This window comes from Onychomys torridus, chromosome 17 (assembly GCF_903995425.1).
Source record: "Onychomys torridus chromosome 17, mOncTor1.1, whole genome shotgun sequence".
NCBI classification, from domain to species: Eukaryota; Metazoa; Chordata; class Mammalia; order Rodentia; family Cricetidae; genus Onychomys; species Onychomys torridus.
In genome coordinates, this window is record NC_050459.1 from 10,720,365 (window position 1) to 10,741,955 (window position 21,591).

Here is a 21,591-nt window from a genome sequence, read left to right on the forward strand (position 1 = left end):
GGCAGCAGGTGCTTAGGAGAGATCTGCCATTTCGACCAGGAAGACAACACCCATTTCAGTACCTACCATTTCAGTACCTACCTATGATGGAATCCCTTCGGAAAACGTCTCTATCAAAAATGTAAAAGGACAGGTGACGGAAACTCCGAGGGATTTCACAGTAAAAGTCTTCTCCATAAAAGGGGCTAGACAAACAGACAAAATGCACATGGTTAGAATATAAGTGGATGAGTCCTCGCAGAGACTGACATGTGCAGGGAATGGGCCCGAAAAAGTCAGACAGCTCACTGGGAGCGGGGGTGGGGGTGGTCAGGAATAAAGCCATCTCCAGTATGTTTATCTACACATAACGGTAACCTCCAGGCTGTTATAAAGAGATCGGACGGGAACTGAGAGCAGGGGCAGCCTTCTTGGATGCATGGGAAGGGAAACACTCTCAAGTTTCGGATCCGCTCCTTTCCTGCAGAGACCCGTCTGCCCTTGCTTCTTGTGAGGAGAGGACCCAGCCCTCCAGGCTGACTCCTGCTGTTCCCGTGGCTCATTGGCCCCCTTGTGAGTCATCCCACAGCTGCAGCAGCCCTACAAATGGAAAGTTAAAATAAACCGAAGTTCTAATTAAAGGGGCAGAAAGCCAGAGGACTCTGTCACTAAACAAACTTCCCATTGTTCTGGGCTAGGAAAAACTGGCTCATGACACCGTGAAGACGCCACCGGACCTGGCGAGCTGCGAAGGAAACCCGATGACTTGAGGGCAGACATGGGGCTGGGCTTAAAATGAGATGTGATTCCAATTCCATGCATGGTCATGGCTGAGGTCCAAGCCAGGAAGGGTGACTGTGGAAGGGGGGACCAAGGCAGGGTGTCACCATCGGGGAAAGCGGCAGGACAGCACAGGAGGGAAGGGCCATTGGCATCCACGTGCAAGGACCTGCTCACCACCACAGACAAAATGAACTCACATCACACACGAACCTAACGGCTAAACCTACAAACTTTCCAGGAGTTCATGGGAGCAAAGCTGTGACCTGGAGTTAGGTTAGATGTGATATCATAAGTATGACTGCTTAAAAAAATAGTTAAGTTGGACTAACAGAACGTAAAACATTAAGATTTATGCTGGGGACTGGAAGGACGGCTCAGTGTTTAAAAGCACTTGCTATTTTTTCCAGAGGATCTGAGTTCAGCCTTAATATCCACATTGGGCAGCTTACAACAGCCTATAATTCCAGCTCCGGAGTAGATAACACCCCTTTCTAGAGTCTCTGGGTATCTACACACCAGACACATGTCTTACACACCCCTCCCACCCACACACAAATGAAAAATAAAAATAAGTCTTTATGCTTTAAAATATGTCATTAAGAGCATAGACAGGAGGAACTAGGGAAGAAAATATCTATAACTCAGTTATCTGACAAAGGTTCTGTGTCCACAATAAGAACATTTACACCACACTTAAGCCAAATGGCCAAGGAGCATGAAAAACGCCAACTATCATTATTAGCTGTTGTGATTTGAATGTGCAACGTCTCCCCCAAAGGTCCTATGTTCGAACACTTGATTCCCACTGTGGGAGGTTATGGGGCCCTTCGGGGCTATTGCCTCGCTAGCACAAGGGGGTCCCTGAAGGCAGGCCTCTGCTTCCTGATCTGCCAGATGTCAAATGGCAGCTGCTTCCAGCAGGTGTATTGCCATAGTAACCAGACATTGATCACAGGGAAATACAAATTAAAGCAGGAGACGCAGGTGAGCCTTCCACCCTGGCCTCTGGGTGGGACAGCAATACTTAGTGTCCCCCCGCCCCTCTGGGTCAGAGAAGGAGCCCACACACCTTCCTTCTCACGCCAGGGCTGTAGACCGACAGCTCCATCCGTATATAGCAGCGTTTAGTATAATTTGTCAGAAGTGGGGTGGAGTTTAGTTAAGAAACTACCTCTTTGCAATGGAAGCAAAATCCTTGAAGAGAAAACGAAGATGCTTAAGTTGTTTCGAGCATTTTAGGTACAGAGTAGTAGTAACTTAAAGACAACAGGGAATATCACTCTATCTTTCATAGAAGCGGGATGCCCAAGGACTTCCACCCAGAGTCCCTTAGGTTAATGATGCTTTTTAAGGGAACTGCACTTAGCCTCTGTGTTCATGTGAGCCTTTGATTCTCCTGTATGTGTGCCAGACACAACAACAGAGCAAGGCCTCGTGTAGACCTCCATCCCCAGCCTCCTTGCACTGGGCACTGATCTCTTAGGTCTATTATCCTCTCTGGAACTGAGAACCTTAAAAACACTGCGTTTTCTACATGAACATTCCTGAAGCCCTGGGAGACAGAACCTCCCGGTCAGAAGTCTATATATGTGTATGGGTGCAGAAGTGTAAATAATCCTGTCTGTGTACCTCTGGGTGTGGTATGTGTACACATGCCCATAGATGCAGGTGTGAGTGTGCGTGTTTGTGGACACAGATGTGTGCAGATGTGTATGGGTACCTGTGAATACGTCTGCATGTATACCTTCATGTAGGTATCTATGTACTTGTACCCTGAGTGCAGCTGTGTGCCCCATATGCATATGTCAGCCCATAAAGTGCATGTGTGAGCCACAGGCATGTGTCAAAGCACAGACCATGCATGTCTCTCCATAATACACTGCCTTTGTAGTGTGGGGTAAAACCTATCCACCTCCACATGAAGCCACAGATGCTGGAAAATGATGAGATTTTTACAAACAAGACACCTCTTGATTACTATCTATGAATGTTCCAAGAAGATGTGTCATGGTGGAAACAGCCCATGCTCCACAGGCTTTGGTCCAAGAACAAGAAAAACTATCGTCAACCCTAAAATTCAAAGAAGGGAACACAGAACAAGCCCAGACAGGTACTTTGTCATCCACCAGAAACCTCAACAGCCACAAAAACTGCTGAACGGTTCCATTTAAGTCAATAGTAAAACATTTGGTTGTTTTTTTTTTTTAAGTATGAAAGAGTTCCTCAGCATATACCTGTGTCAACACTCAGAAGGATTGATGCTGAAGGGGCTATTTGGGTTAAGACACTTGGATATCCCACCTTAAAATCTAGCCTGGGCTACATAGTGAGCCCTAGGACAACCTGGGCTATATGGTGAGACACTGTCCCAAAACAAATAAATAAATAACAAACAAACAAAATCCCACACAAAATAAAACAAAATGGCATGAAATCAGAGCAGAAATAAGGTGATTGAAACTACTAGAAAAAATTATGAAAAGATGAGACAAAAGGTCACTTGTCTGCTCCACTGGGCCTGCTGGGATGCCCTTAGCTCATTGGAGGCATGCTCAGTGTGAACAGTAAGATCTCAGCCCCTTTCTTTTTCCCCTTTGCTTCCCTGACAGACAGTAAATTTCTGTTCCATCACGTGTTCCTGCCATGATGTCTTTCACACAGCCCCAGGACAACCGGCCAAACAGTCATGGACTAAGTGTTAGGATTACAGGTGGATGTTACCATGTTTGCCATTCTCTAATTCCATGTAACTCTTAAATTTAAATTTTACTAGTAAACTTGTGAGTCACCTCAAAACTCTGGAAATTCAGGTGGGACGCTGGCAGACGAGGGGATGGTTTTACTAAGTGAGGAGCTAGTGTGTGCAGGCTAAATTCCTACGAACTGGCTGAGCTGGTAAAGGGGGGAAAGTGAGCAACAAAGGTAACCCCTTTCCTGAGGAGCACGGTGCCCTTAGAGAATGAAGAACTCATTTTGCTGAGCCTGCAGAGAGGGCTGCTTCCCAAGCAGACAATCCCCAGAGCTTTGAGGTCTGACCACTGCTGAGGAGAAGAGGCCATGGAGGCTGGCCTGGCCGAGCTGGTGTTAGTTTCCATGGGAGGCAAGGGTTCCATAGAGAGGCAGATCCCACATCCCTGACTACAGTTTACTCAGCTTTCTTTTTTTAAAGACAGCGTGGGTGGGTTGTTTATTTAACATTTACTTATTGCATGTGTATGTGTGTACATGTCCCATGGTAAGCATGTGGAGATCAGTGGGCATCTTGGGGTCAGTATTCTTCTACTATGTAGGGTCCAGGACTCAAACTTAGGTCGGCAGGGTTGGTGGTCAGCACCTTTACCCCCTCCCCAACCCATAATTCATTCAGTTTTTTTAGACCCCTGGTTTCTTTGTGGAAAATAATAGGGGAACCAAAACCCACAAAACTTCCTACTCTCTGGCACCACGGCTGGCAGTTGTGGTCTCAGCCCAATGAGAATGAGGACTAGCATCCTCCAGCACGGAGGCTTGCAGGGCATTGGGGACCCTGATCTGCGGCCACACGAGCACCTTCAAACCACAAGCAAACGCTGTAGACACATGGGTTCCTCAAGCCCAAATGAAGGCAGGAAGTGGGGTCAGCTAGGTAAGTTGTACTGGGCCATTCCCTGGGGTGTGCATGGCCCAGCGAAGCTACCTGACCTAGAGCAGAGTCCACGGAGTCCCAACTCATGCCCAGCCACAGGGTGATGAGGTAGATGAGACTCCAGGGCAGGTGGGTCAGTGGAAACAAAGTGTCCACAACGATATCTAGCCACAGAGCTGCTGTGAGCGTGACTAAGATGACCCAGGCTCTTGCCCAAGTCTAATCCTGAGCATCGTTACGAACCAGCCTTGCAATTCCCATGCCTGCTGGGAAATTAAATGAGAGGATGCAGCTAATTGCCCACCTCACTTACACTCCTGCCCGGCAGTCTAGTCACAAACGGGACCCCCAGCCACTATCCTGGGCAACAAGCAGCTTAAGCTTCGCCAAAAACTCTGGGTTGAATGTCCCTGGAACTCCACATACTGGAGTCTTGTTCCTACGACGAGGTATTAAGAGGGTGGGAATGTAATCTAACTACAGTGTTTAGGAGTGGGGCCCTTTGCAAGTGATCGGGAGTAGATAAAGTGAGCTGGGCACATTGATGTCTTCCTGTAATTCCTGCTGCTTGGGAGACCAAAGGATTATCAGTGCCAGACCAGCCTGGGCTACACAACAAGGCACTGTCAAAGGCTGGAAGGCAGGGAGGAAGGAACACAGATAAGGCCATGATTGAGCCTTGGCTCAAGCAACAGGACCACACACATGCACTCACACATACACCATGTACCTGCCTGCCCCATCATGATGCTGCTGCTGCCTGGACACCCTACCATCCAGACAGCTGCCACCCAGATTGAACCAACCAAACTACCCTCTTCGCTTTACAGTCCGCCCCGGGTGTTTCAGAGAGTCTGTAACAACTCACACGATGCTGCCCCTTAAGTCTAAAGAGATTTCAATTGTTACATTTAGAATTAAGTTCCTGCTCACTCAACAGCTGCATGTATGTAATCTAGGGCCACCAGACCCAGCGGAGCCGGAGCACGGAGAAGCAGTGGGCACACAGAGAGGAGCCCACTGACTTGCCCCTTTGGGCCAGCGGCTAAGAAAACCTCAGGCTGATGTGTGGGGTGGGAAATGGGGGCTCACTTGGGCTATTAGTGGGATGAACTTTGCTCTAGACATGGGTGCCACACCACAGCCCTGTCTCTGCTCCAGAGACAGAGAAGGCAGACGGGGTGAATACCCACTTGTCAGCTATAAATCCTCCAGCAAACCGCTTTGTCGCGGAGAGTGGCCTCAGATTCTCTGGTGTTTGCTGAAGGTGGGTGTGAGATTGGCATCAGCGCTCTCCTTAGCCAGCGTGGGATGTCACTGAGAGAAACAGAAGCCTCTGCATGTAGCACTCCACAGTCACCAGGCACAGCAGAGATGGCCCAGCTGTCCCAGCTCTGGCTGAGAGGCAGGTCACAGCCGGGGTAGCAGGGACCCCAGGCTGAATGATAAGAGAGGCTGAAGCAAGACCGGACCAGGTGTCAGCCTCATGTCTCACAGCTCAGCAAACCTTCTCTTCAAAGTCAGAAAATATCCAGGAAAGTGCTATTTTTTTGGGACAAATTAATTCACAACTCAGTTCATGTGCAAATTTGGAGAACTGCCCATGTGTCCCTCTGTTATATTCCCCAATTTGTGGGCTTTTGGAAACAGGAGACATCCACGACAAAGAATGTTTCCTTGCATTTTAACTAACATTAAGATATTAAGTAATATCTTTTTTGGAAATGAGAAATAAAATTAAATTACAGATAAAATAAAAAAGAATAAAAATCTATTATGGCTACATCCTTTAAAACATTTACTTTTATGGCCTGGTTTATCGTGACAGTTCGTGCCTTTAATCCGACCACTCAGGAGGCAGAGGCAGATGAACCTCTATGAGTTTGAGGCCAGTCTGTTCTATATAGAGAATTCCAGATCAGTCAGGGCAACACAGTGAGACCCTGCCTCAAAAACAAACAAACAAAAACCAGCATACTAAGACAGCCGAGGTGGCACACGCCTTTAATCCCAGCACTCGGCAGGCAGAGGCAGGTGGATCTCTGAGTTCGAGGCCAGCCTGGTCTACAGAGCGAGATCCAGGACATCCAGGACTACACAGTCTCAAACCCTGTCTCAAAAAACAAAACCAACAAAAGCAAAAACAAACAACAACAACAAAAACACACTAAGACGGCTATGACCACACACTACATTCAAGGTGAGGCCCTGGGGACAGAAAGGCTAGCACCAGCTCTGGCGGGGAGATGGTCATGTGCACGGTATCAGGAGAAAGACAATTCTTCATTGTCACCTACAGCTGCCAGGTGACCCATAGCTCCACTCCTAGGTATACACACACCTGAGAGAAATGAAATCTCAGCAAATGAGAACTTACACACAAATGTTCCGAACACATCAGAAAAAAAAAAAAAAATTGGGAAAACCAGGCATCATGGTGCACACCTTTGATCCTGGCACTCAGGAGGCAGAAGCAGGCGGATCTGAGTTTGAGGCCAACCTGGTCTACAGCCAGGGCTGCACAGAGAAACCCCGTCTGAAAAGAACATCGAGGAAGGAACAGCTCCATCAGCAGATGGTGTGGAACTCAGCCCTATGTGTGCGACAACACAGATGAATCCTGAGACACTGGGTGAAGATGAGCCCCACACAGAGCTCCACCGCGCTATGAGACGCCTCGGGCGCCAGGCATGGGGACAGGGTGACAGTCACAGGAACCACACTTCTTCTGGAAAAGTGAGATTGTCTTCCGAAAGCGACGGTAGTGATGGTTACACGGGCGTGTAAAGTTACCAAAAGCCACGGAGCTGAGATTTTAAATGGCTGAATTATATGATCCGGAAATTATATTTCAATAAAACTATTTTTAAAACAAAAATATAGCCAGATGTCAGGAAACTAGAAACTAGAATTAACATTCTGGGATAAGACCCTCCTAGAATATTTTGCCTTAAATATATACAGATAGAGAAATGGAAACAGATTTTCAAGGAAAAAGGGGATTGCCATACATGTTCTGACACAGCTTTTCCTCAGCATCATCCTGACGGCCACTTTCAGGATAAGCAAACCTAACACCCCGGGCCAAATGTCCCCATGGCCACCAACAAAACCACCAGCCTCACTTTCCATTGGCTTTCCCTAACCTTCACAGCGAGAAGCAGCGTGACAGCCCACACCCAGACAGTGGGGTCTGCATGGCTCCTGCCGGCTCCCACAGAACCACTCTGACCCAGGATTGTTGGTAGAGAATGCTCTAAACTTCTGGAGGCATCATGCCACAGACCCTTCCTGAAAGCGTGAACTGGCTCACGTCTCAGCATGCCAGGTCACATCAATATAGTTAAAGTTTGCTTGTACAGGAGTGTGGTATACCCATCTCCAAGCTCCAAAAAATAAAGTTGACTCAGTTGATAGCAAGGGGGGTAAAAGGAATCAAGAAATTACTTAATTCGAAGTGTTTAAATTACAGATGAGTTTGAGATTCTTCCATATATTTATGAGCTTTTAAATGTCACTCTTCTTAAAGACTTCGGCCTGTTTTCCATTAGTATCTCCCCCCCACCCTCCCTCTAAGGATATTGATCCATTAGGAATGTTTGAATCTATGTTCCAATAATTCTGAGCATAGGAGGAACCCTTTTAAAGGAAACACACCCCACATCTGCAGACAACTTTCTTACTAGTGGGTCACTTAAGACCCTCTACCTCCTACCCTCAAGCTTCACTAGCAGAACTTAGGCCTCTCACCTACTGGGCCATGGCTGCCCCAACCTTACATAGTGTGCCTTCAATGAAGACCTGTGGGAGTGCCCACAGCAAGCTCCTCCGGCTCAGGCAGAGACACCCAGGCCGTGGTGAGCTGCACGCCAGGTTTCCTCCCGTGTCGGATGCTAAGTATCAGGCTAGAAGCAGGAGGAACCAGGCACACAGCATCAGGACCTCAACACCCTGCGCTCTGGGTTCTCTCATCCTTGGGAGTCCACTGTGTCCCTTCCTGGGCATCAGAGTTTAAAGCATATTTTCAAAAGAAAAAGGAAACAGGCTGAACATGAGGGAGGACATTCCTCTGCACCCTCCCCCCAGAGCTTCCCCGTGGACAAAGTCTCCTTTCTGGGGCCCTCAAAGGGGCACACAGGGAGGGTGCTTCCCTTCCCAGGCACGGCTTAGCCACAGTTGTGTCCACACAGACTGCCTTTGTCCAGGCCACAGCCAGTGGCAGGAGAGGCATGATACTGCTAGCCAGGCAGCCCCCATTTCAGCTCAAGGGCTCCAGAAACCTCTTTCCCAATAAAGAAAAGACCCACAGGGAAGGGCTGGAGTCCTCACTCCTCCTTGCTGTTTGACAAGAGGAAATTAATCTAGCCAGAAGCTTCTGCCTTGAGGCCACCAGAATGACAGACATGCTGTCTTTCACTTCATCAAAAAGGAAGAAGCCGGGGCTCAGCGGAGGTTCACAGAATCAAGGGACTTTCATCCAGAAAAGCTGACAATGGGCCATTATCCCCTAGTGGGGCCTCTGGCAGGAGCCCTCTGAATCCCTTCTCTCATGGTCCTCCAACTTCTCTCCCCCTCCCGCTGCCCATCGGACTGGGCACAGGGCTCACAGAAGCCTCACTTGGGACCTGCAGAGAAACCACCAAGTCTTCCTTGAGTCATTTCCCGACATCTACCGCTGCCCCACCCCATCCCAGCTGCATGCGCCTCGTGACAAGTGACATTGGTCATGAGAAAATGATAGAGCCGGGTCCCCAGTGTCCTCCCTGGAGCAAGTTCCTGGGCCTATTTCCCAACATCGTGAGCGAGCTAGCGGGCGGGCAGGATGGGGACTTAAGGGGAGGGGTGGGGCGGGGCCGTGTGGAGAAGGAGCATGGAATCAGGGTGGGTCTCTGGGAGCCTGGTCTTTGTGCCCCAGTGTCTGAGGAGGTGCAGACAAGGCCAGTGGCCAGGAGGACTTAGGGCAGAAGCCACGTGACTCTTGGGCTCTTGGTCCCATGGGCTGGAAGCGGCTCTTTACCAAGATTCCAGCCTGTTTGTTTCTCAATGGCCGAACATCCAGCTATGAAACAGGCACTGGGTTCGTCACTAATTAAAAGCCAGATTAAACTTTCACTAAAGCCCACAGTATATCAAATGTCCCCAGGAGATAGGCTGGGGGTAGACGGAAGCTTCAGGGCATGGAAGAGCCCTGGGAGGGCAGTCTGTTCCAGAAGGACCTCAGCGAACAGAGGGACTCTGTTTCCCTCTGAGTTGAGGGAAGCCTCCCTGCTTTGCACAACTCTGCCTTAGGTCCCCTGGATTAAGATTCTTAAAGCATCACAGGCATCCAGGAAGGCAGGGCAGTTCAGACTTAACCACTGGTGCCCTTGGGAAATTGCTACCAGAATCGCCCACAGAGAATCCACAGAATGTGGCAGCGGAGGAGGAAAAGACACCCATCATCCAGTAAGAAACTGAAAGCCATCATTGGTGGCTCTCAGACCACTTACACATCTACAGAGGAGACTGGGAACAGTGTGACCCTGAGGTCAGGTCATGGTGCTTCCATACCAGGCTAACTTTCCTGCCTGGTGCCCTGTTAGACCATTGCCTAACACCCCAGGGCTCTGGCAGGAAGCCTGCAGTTCTCTGGCTGCAGGGTACCAAAGTGTAGTTAAGGCGTGGGGTAGGGTTGTTTATCTTGACACCCTGGAACATAGATCTGCACAGATTTTGAGAGCGGGAGCCCCGAGATGCCTTCAGACAGCACGCCATGCTGCTTTCTCAGCCAGCCAGACCAGGGTCACAGAGCGAGCACTTCAGTGAACGGGATGGCCGAGTGGGCGGCCCTCCCAGAAGAGGTCAAAGTGACAGCTTTACGAGGTGGGGAGCGAGGGGAGGTTTGTGTGGTGGCTGGATAAGACAGTCCCCACAGTAGTTGAATGCTTAGTCACCAGGGAGTGGGGCTGTTTGAGAAGGGTTAGGAGGTGTGGCCTTGCTAGAGGAGGTGTGTCACTCACTGAGCTTGGAGGTTTCAAAAGCCCATGCCAGATACCGTGTCTGTCTGTCTGTCTCTCTCTCCCTCTGTCTTTCTCCCTCCACGCCCCTGTCTGTCTGTCTGTCTCTCTCCCTTTGTCTTTCTCCCTCCCCGCCCCTGTCTGTCTGTCTCTCTCTCCCCGTCTTTCTCTTTCTCTTCCCCCATTTCTCTCCCTGCTCCCTGTGGAGCAGCATGTAACACTCTCAGGTAATACTCAGCACCATGCCTGTCTGCTTCCTGCCAGGATGATAATGGATTGAACCTCTGAAACTGTAAGCCAGCCCCCCAATTAAATGCATTCTTTTCTAAGGGTTGCCTTGGTCGTGGGGACTCTTCACAGCAATAGTACAGTTGACTGAGACAGTTCGCTCTCAACATCACGAGCATCTCTTTCAGGTGGGACGTAGCCTTCCACAATACGACTTTCACTGGGAAGAGGTGGGGCCAGCGAGCTGGGCTTGCTCTCCCTAGTGTGTGCCTCCAAGAGCTAACAGTAGCGGAAAGGGATATATCAGACAGTATTCTCCCAGAGACACTGGCTCAGGAGGGAGGGCAGACGCTGAAGCCCCATCTACACATAGGAAAGACACAGAGCGGACTCCAAGAGAGTGTCCATAAAGTGAAAAGGGGGCAGAGAAACTCAGCTCCCTCTCACCTTGCACATATACTGTGTGACTCTGCATTGAGTCCAGGCACACAGAAGGACTCACAGTGAGTGCATTTTGTGAGCACCCTCCCAGGGAGGGTACCACGAGCAGTTCCTGCTGGGCTCACCAGCTCTGCCAGGCTGCATGCGCGTGCAGTCAGAACACCCTTGCACACTTTCCAGTTCAGACTTGTGGTTCTGCTGAGTCTTCGGTTCCTGCGGCAACGCCGCCAAATCAATATCTCATCTAAAGGGTGATGCTGATGCTGGAGGGCACTGTTGCCATGGAGATTTCTGCTTCTGGAGGTTGATACCAGGAACGTGTTTGACGGGCATAGCTGCCCTCTGTGCAGCGGCAGTCACACGATGGGAATGGTGGTGTCTGGCTATAGGCTCTCAGTCTGGACCGGGGGGGGGGGGGGGGCTGTGTGTCTCACTGGCTCTGTCCCACTACTCATCATTATCACAGTGGCCATTGGGTCAGCCCCTCCCATCAACAGCTGCTGCTGGGTCCAGCCCCCGGCCCCAAGGCCACACCAGAACCTAAGCAGGACCCGGGCCTTTCAGGCCTGGCTACTCTGTGCCCTTCCCCAATCCTGAATGCCCACCTAGTGAGCTATGCCGCTGTTACCGCACTGGCCTCCACTTCTCTAGACTTCCTGCATTTCCAGTTTCTACTTCAAACTGGCCTTCGGCTTCCTCTTCAGCTCTGTCTAGGAGCAGTTTAATTCCTTCACCAGGTTTTCCGTTGAAGCTGTTGCACTGTCCATTCATATACGGGCTACTTTAAAAGAATGTTCCTGATGGCCTTCCGTCCCCCTGCCGTGTGTCCATCTGTGGCCTCCCCAGTGGCTTGTCACCCAGCCATTCCTTCACTGACACACTCACAAACACGCTTTCTTTGTACACATGCTGCTCCTATGGGACATTCTATGGAACTTTTTACACGAAAACTCTTTGAGATTTGGACTGAAATGGATGATTGGATTTGCTTTGATGAACACTTCATGGCCTGAGCGGACGCTGACCCAGTGTGGACCTAGAACACATGGATTGAGGCTTTTGGGCCACAGATGTGGACTTGGCACCTACCAGAGTCACTTCTTCCACAAGTCACTGGCACGTGTAGCCCAATGCAGGGTGCCAGCCTGAAGGTCTACAATGTGAGGAGGGCTGCTCAGCTACACATGAAGCGGCCACACAGACCCACACTTGAAGCTCTTGCCGTAGTGCCTGTGTTCACTAGTGGTTACCAGTTTGTACTCGTAACAGGACCCAGTTTTCAGCTGGCATATTTCATCTGTAGCCTGAGGCATGCTGGGAAGATGGGGACAAGGAAGGGAAGAGCCCCTCACCTCTCACCCCAGAGTCTGGCTCAAGTCTCTCACCAGATGAGAATCAAAAGTTCCAGGACAATTAAAACTTTTTCTCAGCTGGGCGGTGGTGGCGAACGCCTTTAATCCCAGCACTCGGGAGGCAGAGGCAGGCGGATCTCTGTGAGTTCGAGGCCAGCCTGGGCTACAGAGTGAGTTCCAGGAAAGGCACAAAGCTACCCAGAGAAACCCTGTCTTGGGGAAAACAAAGCAAAACAAAACAAAAAAACCTTTTTCTGTGAAGGCTGCAAACCCAGAGACTTTCTTTTACGTAGAGTTATTTCAAGTAAGAATATTTAAATAGCAACAAACTTTGAGCAGAAAGGACACCACCCTACAAATTTATCGGTGAGTTGGGACTGTGGGGGCATATTAAGGTTTTGTCAGGAAGACAGGACACAAGAACTTACTGGATAAGGCAGACCCTGGAAGGATGTAACTCCGCCTCTTGGACCCCAAAGGACTTAACACCAGCACAGCAATTACCCCATAACCAACTGTCTGGTGTGGGAATCAAGGACCAAAAGGCAGAATTTCTAACCTTCCCAGGAACTTTACCTTGGCTTAATCCCCACTGTTGACATGGCATGCTAGAATTGCTGTCTGTCTGTCTACCTGTTCACCTGTCTGGGCCCGTGGCAGTCCACCTGTCCACACGTTCATTCATCTAGACTAGGTCAGTCCCTTCACTCACTCCTGAAACTCAGTTCTGATCTCCCAGCCTGACTCTTGCACAGCCGTGGGGCTTCACCTCAGTTTGTTATTATACCAACAGACTTATTTGCACTTATATTAGCTTCCCTGTTCTCAAGACTTCTGAAACCAGTAAACTCTGCTGCAGCATATATACATGCATGCATACATCTATGTGTATACGCATGCAGATACACACATGCACAAGTACACGTGTGTGATATGTGATGTTTGAGAGTTAATATTAGTAATGAAGCATCATCTTCACCAACCCCACAAGACATTCTTCAACACAGACTTGTATTTTTCTGTCTTCAGTTTCATTTAAAAAAAAAAAATCAAAGCATGCATAAATAACAACACAAGCAGCTGTAACGGGGAGGGGGGGGCTCAGCAGGGTGGCTGCAGGGCAGACAGAATTGAGTACACCATCCACCTCCCTCAGGGGCAGGCAGCATTAGCGCTTTCCCAAAAATTAAGCTCATTAAAGTCATCAGGACACGCTGTTTGCTCCCACTTGAAACAGCAATAGGCAAGGATGTAATTCAGCTGCTAAAAATGCTCTCAAAATCAGAATAGCGTTTTGAAACCACACAACCCGTAATTCTAAACCCAAAAGGTGGAGTCCCTGGCGCAGCGCTGTCGCCTTTGATCTTGAAGAACCGCAAAAGAGGCTCGTGCGCCGGCCTTGATGACAGTCTGGGCTCCTTACCGGCACCCACGGGATGCTAATGGCTTTCTTGCTCTTCCCCTCTTATTCTCCAGTCACTGCTGTGAGTTCTAAGATATCACTTCCTGTCCCCACATGCTCTTAGCCACAGCCCAGACCCTCCACAGACCAGGCGCTTTTGGTAAGGCAAGGTCTGGGTCCCAGAATGCTGGGGCAGACAACCATGCTGAAAATTCATGCTGGAGACCAAAAGCTCTCATCCCGAACCACAAACTAACAAGTTAGAGCTCCGTTACATTCCCGTTCTCCTTGGCTGACCCTTCCTTACTCAAAGTATGCCAATAAACGCTTTCTAGGCCTTTCTCCTCAATCAACAACTCTGTGTACGGACCATGTGTCTCAGAACATTTTTTAAAGAAATATGGTGTTGGAGGAGGAAGCTTTAAAATATTTCCTTTCTTAAAATTCTTACCTTTTCTTTTCTTTTTTTTTAAATGTATGTATATGAATGTTTTGCCTGCATGTATGTATGTGCGCATGTGCATGCCTGGTTCCCAAAGATGTCAGGAAAGGGTACCATCCCCTGGAACTGAAGGTAAGGATGAAGGCTGTACTAGGAACTGAACCCAGGTCCTCTGCAGGGACAGCAAATGCTCTTAACTGCTTAGCCATCTCTCCAGCCTCATTTGCAGACTTTCTCAAGAAGCTCTTTTCATGTCCAGGGGGAAAGAAATGGCCCCAAGAGTTTCCCATGCTTTGAGGCCCTGCAGATCAGGAACACTATCTCTTCCTCTCTCTCTCTCTCTCTCACACACACACACACACACACACACACACACACACACACACACACAAAACAAACAAACAAACAAACAAAAAAACCCTCCATGAGCAGCCTGGCACAGACAGGCAGATGCGGAACCAGAACCAATAAAAGAGCAGTGGACATTACCAGAGTGACTTCTCTACAATTTTGGTCCGGAAAACCTCCTCCTGGTCCAGGTTCACTGTGCAGTAGCAATCCCTCATCTTGTTTGGCCCCGGGTAGGAAGGAAGATTCTTGGCTTCACCTGAAGAGTAAAAATGTGACACACACCAACTTAGCACAGAAGGTGCAACATCCTTCACCATCCTCCACATCGTTCACCTACCCCAGGACGTTCAGCACAGTCACCAGACACACACACACACACACACACACACACACACACACACACACACACACACCTGAACCGTGGCATCATGTCATGGGGAGGTGCGTGCCTTCGCCTTGGACACTCATTCACTCTTCATATGGTTTTCTTACGAGTCAAAAGGTTGCCTAGGATGAGGTTTGTCACACGGGCACCCACCTCTAGAGCAACCTAGGAGCGTGAGGACCCCTAGCTTTGGGACTGGAGATTATTCTGTTTGTTTGCCCACATTCGTCCCTCTAGTCTACAAAAAACTTGGATCAAGGTAAGATGCACACAGCGTGCCTCACCACAGCCATCTCTAAGCATAGTAAGCGGGTACGTGTGGTCACACTGCTGTGCACCAATGCCTCCATCTACCCACGGCTTCCATCTCGCTTTGGACCGCTGCCTCTTCCAGCGGGGCCTCTTCATGCCTCCCTTATACATCCCCTGCACCTTCCCAGCACCCACCGTCCTCCTTTTTACCGCTGGGACACTGATAGCTCTGGGGGCTGCCTTTGTGAAACCATGTGGAGCTTCTGCTTGTCCCCAGGGTGGCACCCCCGGGAGGCAGTGGAGCCTTTGGGAACAGGAGGCTTTGGATAGTTGTTGAGGTTGTGCCGTTGAAGGGGTTGTGAGACCCTGGTCTGTCTGCCCTCTTTTGCTTCCTGGCCACAAGGTGAGCGCTTTGCGCCACCACTGTCCTGACCATCCCACTAGAGGCCCAGTGTCATGGATCCACACTATCTTGGCTTGTAACCTCCAAACTGTAGAGCATATCAGGATTGTCTTCCTTTCAAGGTTTCCTTTCAAAATGTTGCATAGACAACATTTTGTCCCTTCATGTGTCAAGTGGCTTTTTCATATTTAATTTTATTACTATGGTAAGGATAGCAATAACCACAAGGACTCATTTTCTCATTCACAAAATTAAACTCTGAACTCCAACCACGATTTGCCAGTTGGGAAAAAAAGTCCAGAAGAAGCCTGCAATGGCCCCTACTTCCCTTCCACGGGCCGCTCTTCGTCTGAGAAGCCCTACAAAGGTTCTGAGTGTGTCTGGAGATTGTAGGAGACTCTGAGGCAGCCTGTGCCAGCAGGGCCTGCAGAACATTCTTGCCATACTGCAGTAGACTGCCCCTTGGTAGGTCTAGGAGATTTTCTAAGCCCAGCCATTGGCTCCTGGGCCAAAAGCACAGAACAGCTCTGGAAGTTGCCCAGGCTATGGGTGAATGAGGTGAACAATACAAGCAGTGGCTTCCATCCCAGATTTCACTGGTACCCATCTAAGTGCAGCCAGGTGAAGAAGCACCTCTGGAACTCCCTTGCCTTCTAAAAGGCGTCAACTGTCTGAACCATTTTGGTTCTAAAGGCACCTTGCACCAGATACCCATTGGTATAGAGGGAGGCAAGACATCATCCCAAAGGCACCTTGCACCAGATGCCCATTGGTATAGAGAGAGAGAGGCAAGACATCATCCCATCACATTGGCATAAGGGAAGCTGGGAGGTTGGAGACTCAGTTTGCAATGTTCTGATGTTGTGTAGCAAATTTTTATGAGTTGAAAACTTCTATCCTGAAAAAGGGCTCCTTAAGACTCTGGAAGTTCTAAAGGGAAGCTCATGAAAACTCAGGAAGTAAACAACTCACAAGTCTCAGGAAGTCCCTGAAACTTACCAGGTTCACAAGGCCCCTCCCTCCCCAAGATTATGTAAACAGCAAGAATTGCTTAGAAGAGACTCTCCCACTGGGTGGCGGTGGTGCACACCTTTAATCCCAGCACTCAGGTGGCAGAGGCAGGCAGATCTCTGTGAGTTTGAGGCCAGCCTGGTCTACAGAGTAAGATCCAAAATAGGCACTAAAACTACACAGAGAAACCCTGTCTTGGAAAATCAGGAAAAAAAAAAAAAAAGAAGGAGGAGGAGAAGGAGGAGGAGGAGGGGGAGGAAGAGAGACTCTTCCACTTGTTGAGCTGCAAGTCCTGCAAGGCTCTTCAGGGTTCCAGCTTTTTGAGTCATCACTCATGCTTGGGTGGGCTTTTGGTGATCCAGCCGCTATGAGTTATCCCTGCTCCTGTAAGTAACCCAGCACCCATACTCTCTTAATTAACCCCAGTAAACACAAGCTGGATTTTGGTGGTACTGGCACTTTGGTCCATCATCTGCTGACTACTAGGTGAATAGTCATTTGTTCATGTCTTCCCAGGAGTAGTGCCGTACAACAACCAGCGACACAGAAGGTACACACTGGTACCTGTCAATACCACTTTATGTTGGCATTAACAAGCAACACAACCAACCGTGCCATGACAGATGTTCCTCAGAGCTCTGTAGTCAGCTAGTTATGACAGCACCAAACATCCTTAGCCTCCTCAAGTGACAAGCAGGCACATATGCTCAGCTTTTACGAGGAAAACAATTCAGACAGAACAATACCAATTTACAAACTGGTCAGCCAAGAACTCCCCAGAGTTATCTAGCTCACTTTTAAACTTTTCCTTAAGTTTGTTCACCTGAGACACAGAGTGAAGGAGATTAACAGATGTTTTTCAATGGGTGATTTTTTTTTTTTTTTTGTACCACATTTTCTTTCTGATGTCCCAGAGCACTTTGGACACCTATGCCAATATACATCATCTCTCAGAGCTGCCCACAGGTCTTAACTTGCATGACACTGTTTCCCGCAGTGGGGGCAGTCTGTGTGGGGCCTCAGTTCCCTCTACCCTGAGGACTCTGGGCTCTGAGTCTGCCCAGTTCAAAGGCCCTGGTGTTCATGGTGGTGGTGGGGGGGGCGCTTCACTGTACTAGGCAAGTGCTCTACCACTGGCCTTCATTTCTAGCCTTCTTTTTATGTTTTGTTTTGTTTTCTGTTCGTCTTTTTTTGCTTTGTGACAAAGTCTTTTCTTTTCTTTCTTTTTCTTTTTGTTTTTCCATTTTTTTTTCAAGACAAGGTTTCTCTGTGTAGCTTTGGAGCCTGTCCTAAAACTCACTCTATAGACCAGGCTGGCATCAAACTCACAGATATTCTCCTGCCTCTACCTCCTGAGTGCTGGGACTAAAGGCATGCATCACCACTCCCCGGCAGGAGACAGAGTCTTGCTAAGTTGTTCAGGCTGCCCTTGAGTGTGTGATCTACCTGCTGTAGCCCAAGAGGCTGGGATTATAGTTCCGAACCACCAAGCCCAACTAGCCCTGGAGTTCTTCAGGACTCATCAATGAACCATCCATGACCAACAGTGGTTTGGAGAAAAATCACCCAGCATGTTTCTTTCAGTCACTCTCACCCTGGAAACACGGCTCTCCCAGAGCATCCACTTCTTCCTGGGTAGAATCAAGACATGACGAACATGGTTTGAGGCAGTAAAGCTGAGCTCAGTTTCAACATGTCCAAAGATCAACCTCTGTGACCGGCCTCTGCTGGCTTCCTAGGACATGGCGGCCTTACACCACGTACATCATCTATACTGACCAATGATGAATTCACAGGTGAAAACAAGGCTCACAACCTCTGCAGGAGTGAACTCGAAGTTACAGCCACCCTGCTGGTCTCAGAGGGAGCACTGCAGCTCTGGCCGTGGAAAAGGGACTCTCCATCCCCAGCTCTGGCTGGAGACAGAGTTGAAAATCACTGGACTCTACTCCCTTCCAGCAGACACCTTATGACATGAATTAAAGCTTCCCTTTCCTTTGGATTTTAATTGTTCTCTCGTGTTTTTATGTCTGGGTTCGTTTTGGTCTGTGTGAGCACATGTTTTTATAATGAGTGCTGAGTGATTGTTAGCCACAGGTCACCCTGTTTCTTGAAAAAAAAAATGTTCTTTGAAAGGTCCTGTGGGAGATGGTTTTTGGTGGAAGACACAGACCTGATATCCTGTTTACTATCCACAGAAAGTCAAAATAGGAGAACAGCAACTGTGCTTCCCTGGGAGGGTGTCCAGTCAGTCCCCAACAGCTTGTGGGACTCACTCACTGGCACCACACAGTTTGGCCAACACCTAGACAGGGTAGAAACATCCCGGTTGCTATGACAACAGCAACCCCAGCCAACAGATGATTGTTCTGAGTCATCCATTAGCAAGCCACTCTGGCTAGGAAGACAAGAGCATCACACATCTGTCCTGTGTCTTCTCACTGGCTCCCTAGACTCAGAGGCTCTGTCTGCGTCATAAAGAACGGAGAACAGTGAGTTATTCCAAGTACACAGACCCGGCTGAGTGACCAAGTGCCCTCTCCATCCCCTCCCAAACTACATGCGTTCCTTCCCCCTTTTTTTAAAAATTGTCATAGATTTGTTGTACAGTGTTGGTTTTCATAGACAATTGTGTATTTTGACTATATTCACCCCGTAGTGCTTCTCCCCTAGAGTCCCGCCTTCTCCACTTCCTTCTAGTCTTAGTTCATCTCAGTCTTCCCTGCTTTCATGTCAGACACACACACATACTCACACATATACATACACATACACATATACACATACACACATACACATACACACATATACATACACACACACATACATACATACACATACACACATACACATACATACATACACATACACATACATACATACACATACATACATACACACACACATACACACATATACACACATACATTTACACACATACACACACATATACATACACACACACACACATATACATACACATACACACACAAGCATACACAAGCACACACACATACACATATACATACATACACATACACACATAAACACACACACTTTCATATATATACAAAAAATTCTAGCAGAGCCAGGCATAGTGACAAGCCTTTAATCTCAGCACTTGGGAGCCAGAGACAGTGAATCTCTGAGTCCAAGGCCAGCCTGGTCAACATAGCAGGTTCCAGGACAACCAGGGCTACATAGAGAGACTCTGTTTCAGATTAAAAAATAAACTCTAGGACCCACAAGTCGGAAAACATGGTATTTGTGGTAGTTTGAACAAGAATGGCCCTATAGGCTCATAGAGTTGAATGCTTGCTTACTATGGAGTGGTGCTAATTGAGAAGGATTAGGAGGTGTGGCCTTGTTGGAGGAAGTGTGTCACAGGGGTGGGCTTTGAGGTTTCAAAAACCCAAGCCAGGCCCAGGGTCACTCTCTTCCTTCTGCCTGTGGACTCGGATGTAGAACTCTCAGCTACCCCTCCAGCACCATGTCTGCCTGCGTACCACCATGCTCCCCACTATGTTGATAAGAAACTGAACCTCTGAACCTGTAAGCCATCCCCAATGAAATGTTCTCTTTTATATAAGTGTTGCTGTGGCCACGGTGTCTCCTCACAGCAATGAACACTGACTAAGAATGTGTTCATCTTTCTGGCTGGCTTACTTCACTTAACATGATGGTCTCCAGTTGCTTCCATTTCCCAGTGACTGACATAATGTCACTCTTCATGGCTGAATGAAATTCCATTTGCACACATATAATTTCTTCATCTTGCTTGACAAGATTCCATGGCTTGACAATTAAGAAGAGCCCTGTAGTAAACTTGGGTGTGAGCGGGTGTCTCTGTGGTGTGCCCCCTTAGTCCTTTAGTGAAATGCCTAGGAGTGGTGTAGCCAGGCAATAGTTCTCATTCTAGTTCAGGACCCTCCATGTCCATTTCCACGGATGCCGGACAAATTCACACTCCCGCCTACAGTGTACAAGGGTTCCTTTTTCTCCACACGCCTATTAGTGAAATTATTAAGGCCACTCCACGTAGTTAAAAGGCAGGTTTATTTTGTGGGGTAACTTACAAATGAAGGGATAGGTTGTAGGGTCTGGGAAAGGTATGGTGCAGTCCGGCGGTGTTCTCTGGAGAACTCTGCTCATTCTACCTCCAGCGTCCAGGGTCCTGGAACCAAGAGAGACCTCTCCTCTCCATCCTGGGTCTTCAGCTTCCTCCCTCAGCCCCGCCTTGTGGGCGTGACCATTACTGAAGCCTCAAGGGGGAATGGAACTTCCAGGCCAAGGCTGGGATGGCTACCTACTACACACACAGGCCAGAATCAGTTGCTTGTTTGAATGACAGGCATTCTGAAGATGAAAAATGAAATTTCAATGAGGTTTTAGTTTGCGTTTCCCTGATGGTTGAGGGGCATCTTTTCATGTGTTTACAGGTCACTTGTACTGGACTGAGAGCTGCTTGCTGGTTTTATTGGCCCATATGTCGACTGGATTGTTTGGTTTTCTGGTGTTCATTTTTAAATTCTTTCTACATCCTAGGTATTAACCTTTGGCCAGATGACAGCCTGCAAAGACCTTCTCCTCTTCGGAACCAGGCTCTCTTCGCTTGGCGACTGTTTTCTTCACTGGGCAGAAGCTCTTAAATTTCACACGGCCCATTTATCGATTCTTGGCGTGACTTACCAAGCCAGCAGAGTCCAGGATGTCTTTGGCTATGCCTGTGTCTTAAAGTGCTTTCCTATAACAGCTGCAGATTCTGAGTTCTTATACTGCCATCTTTGACCCATTTGAAGTTGATTTTCATACAGGATGAAGAGCCTACCTTCATTTTCCTACATATAGATTTCCAGTTTTCCCAGCACCATAGGTTAAGAGCTGTCTTTTTTCTAATGTATGTCTTTGGCACCTTTACCAAAAAGCAGGTAGCTGGAGCTA

General features: G+C 48.5%; 1 protein-coding gene across 4 annotated transcripts in view; it reads right to left on the minus strand.

The window, feature by feature from the left end:
* The window catches only part of Rasa3 (RAS p21 protein activator 3), a 109,603-nt gene that overhangs the window by 47,551 nt on the left and 40,461 nt on the right, over positions 1–21,591 (minus strand). Inside the window, exons 2-3 of one of the 4 annotated variants that reach the window (XM_036209484.1) lie at positions 14,738–14,855; positions 82–185 (exon numbers count right to left, since the gene is read on the minus strand). In XM_036209484.1, the coding sequence (XP_036065377.1) occupies positions 82–185; positions 14,738–14,855 (222 nt within the window). Of the gene's footprint in view, positions 1–81; positions 186–288; positions 310–357; positions 509–14,737; positions 14,856–21,591 lie in introns of those variants that run through there. The other 3 variants (XM_036209485.1, XM_036209486.1, XM_036209487.1) reach the window with 3 other exon arrangements.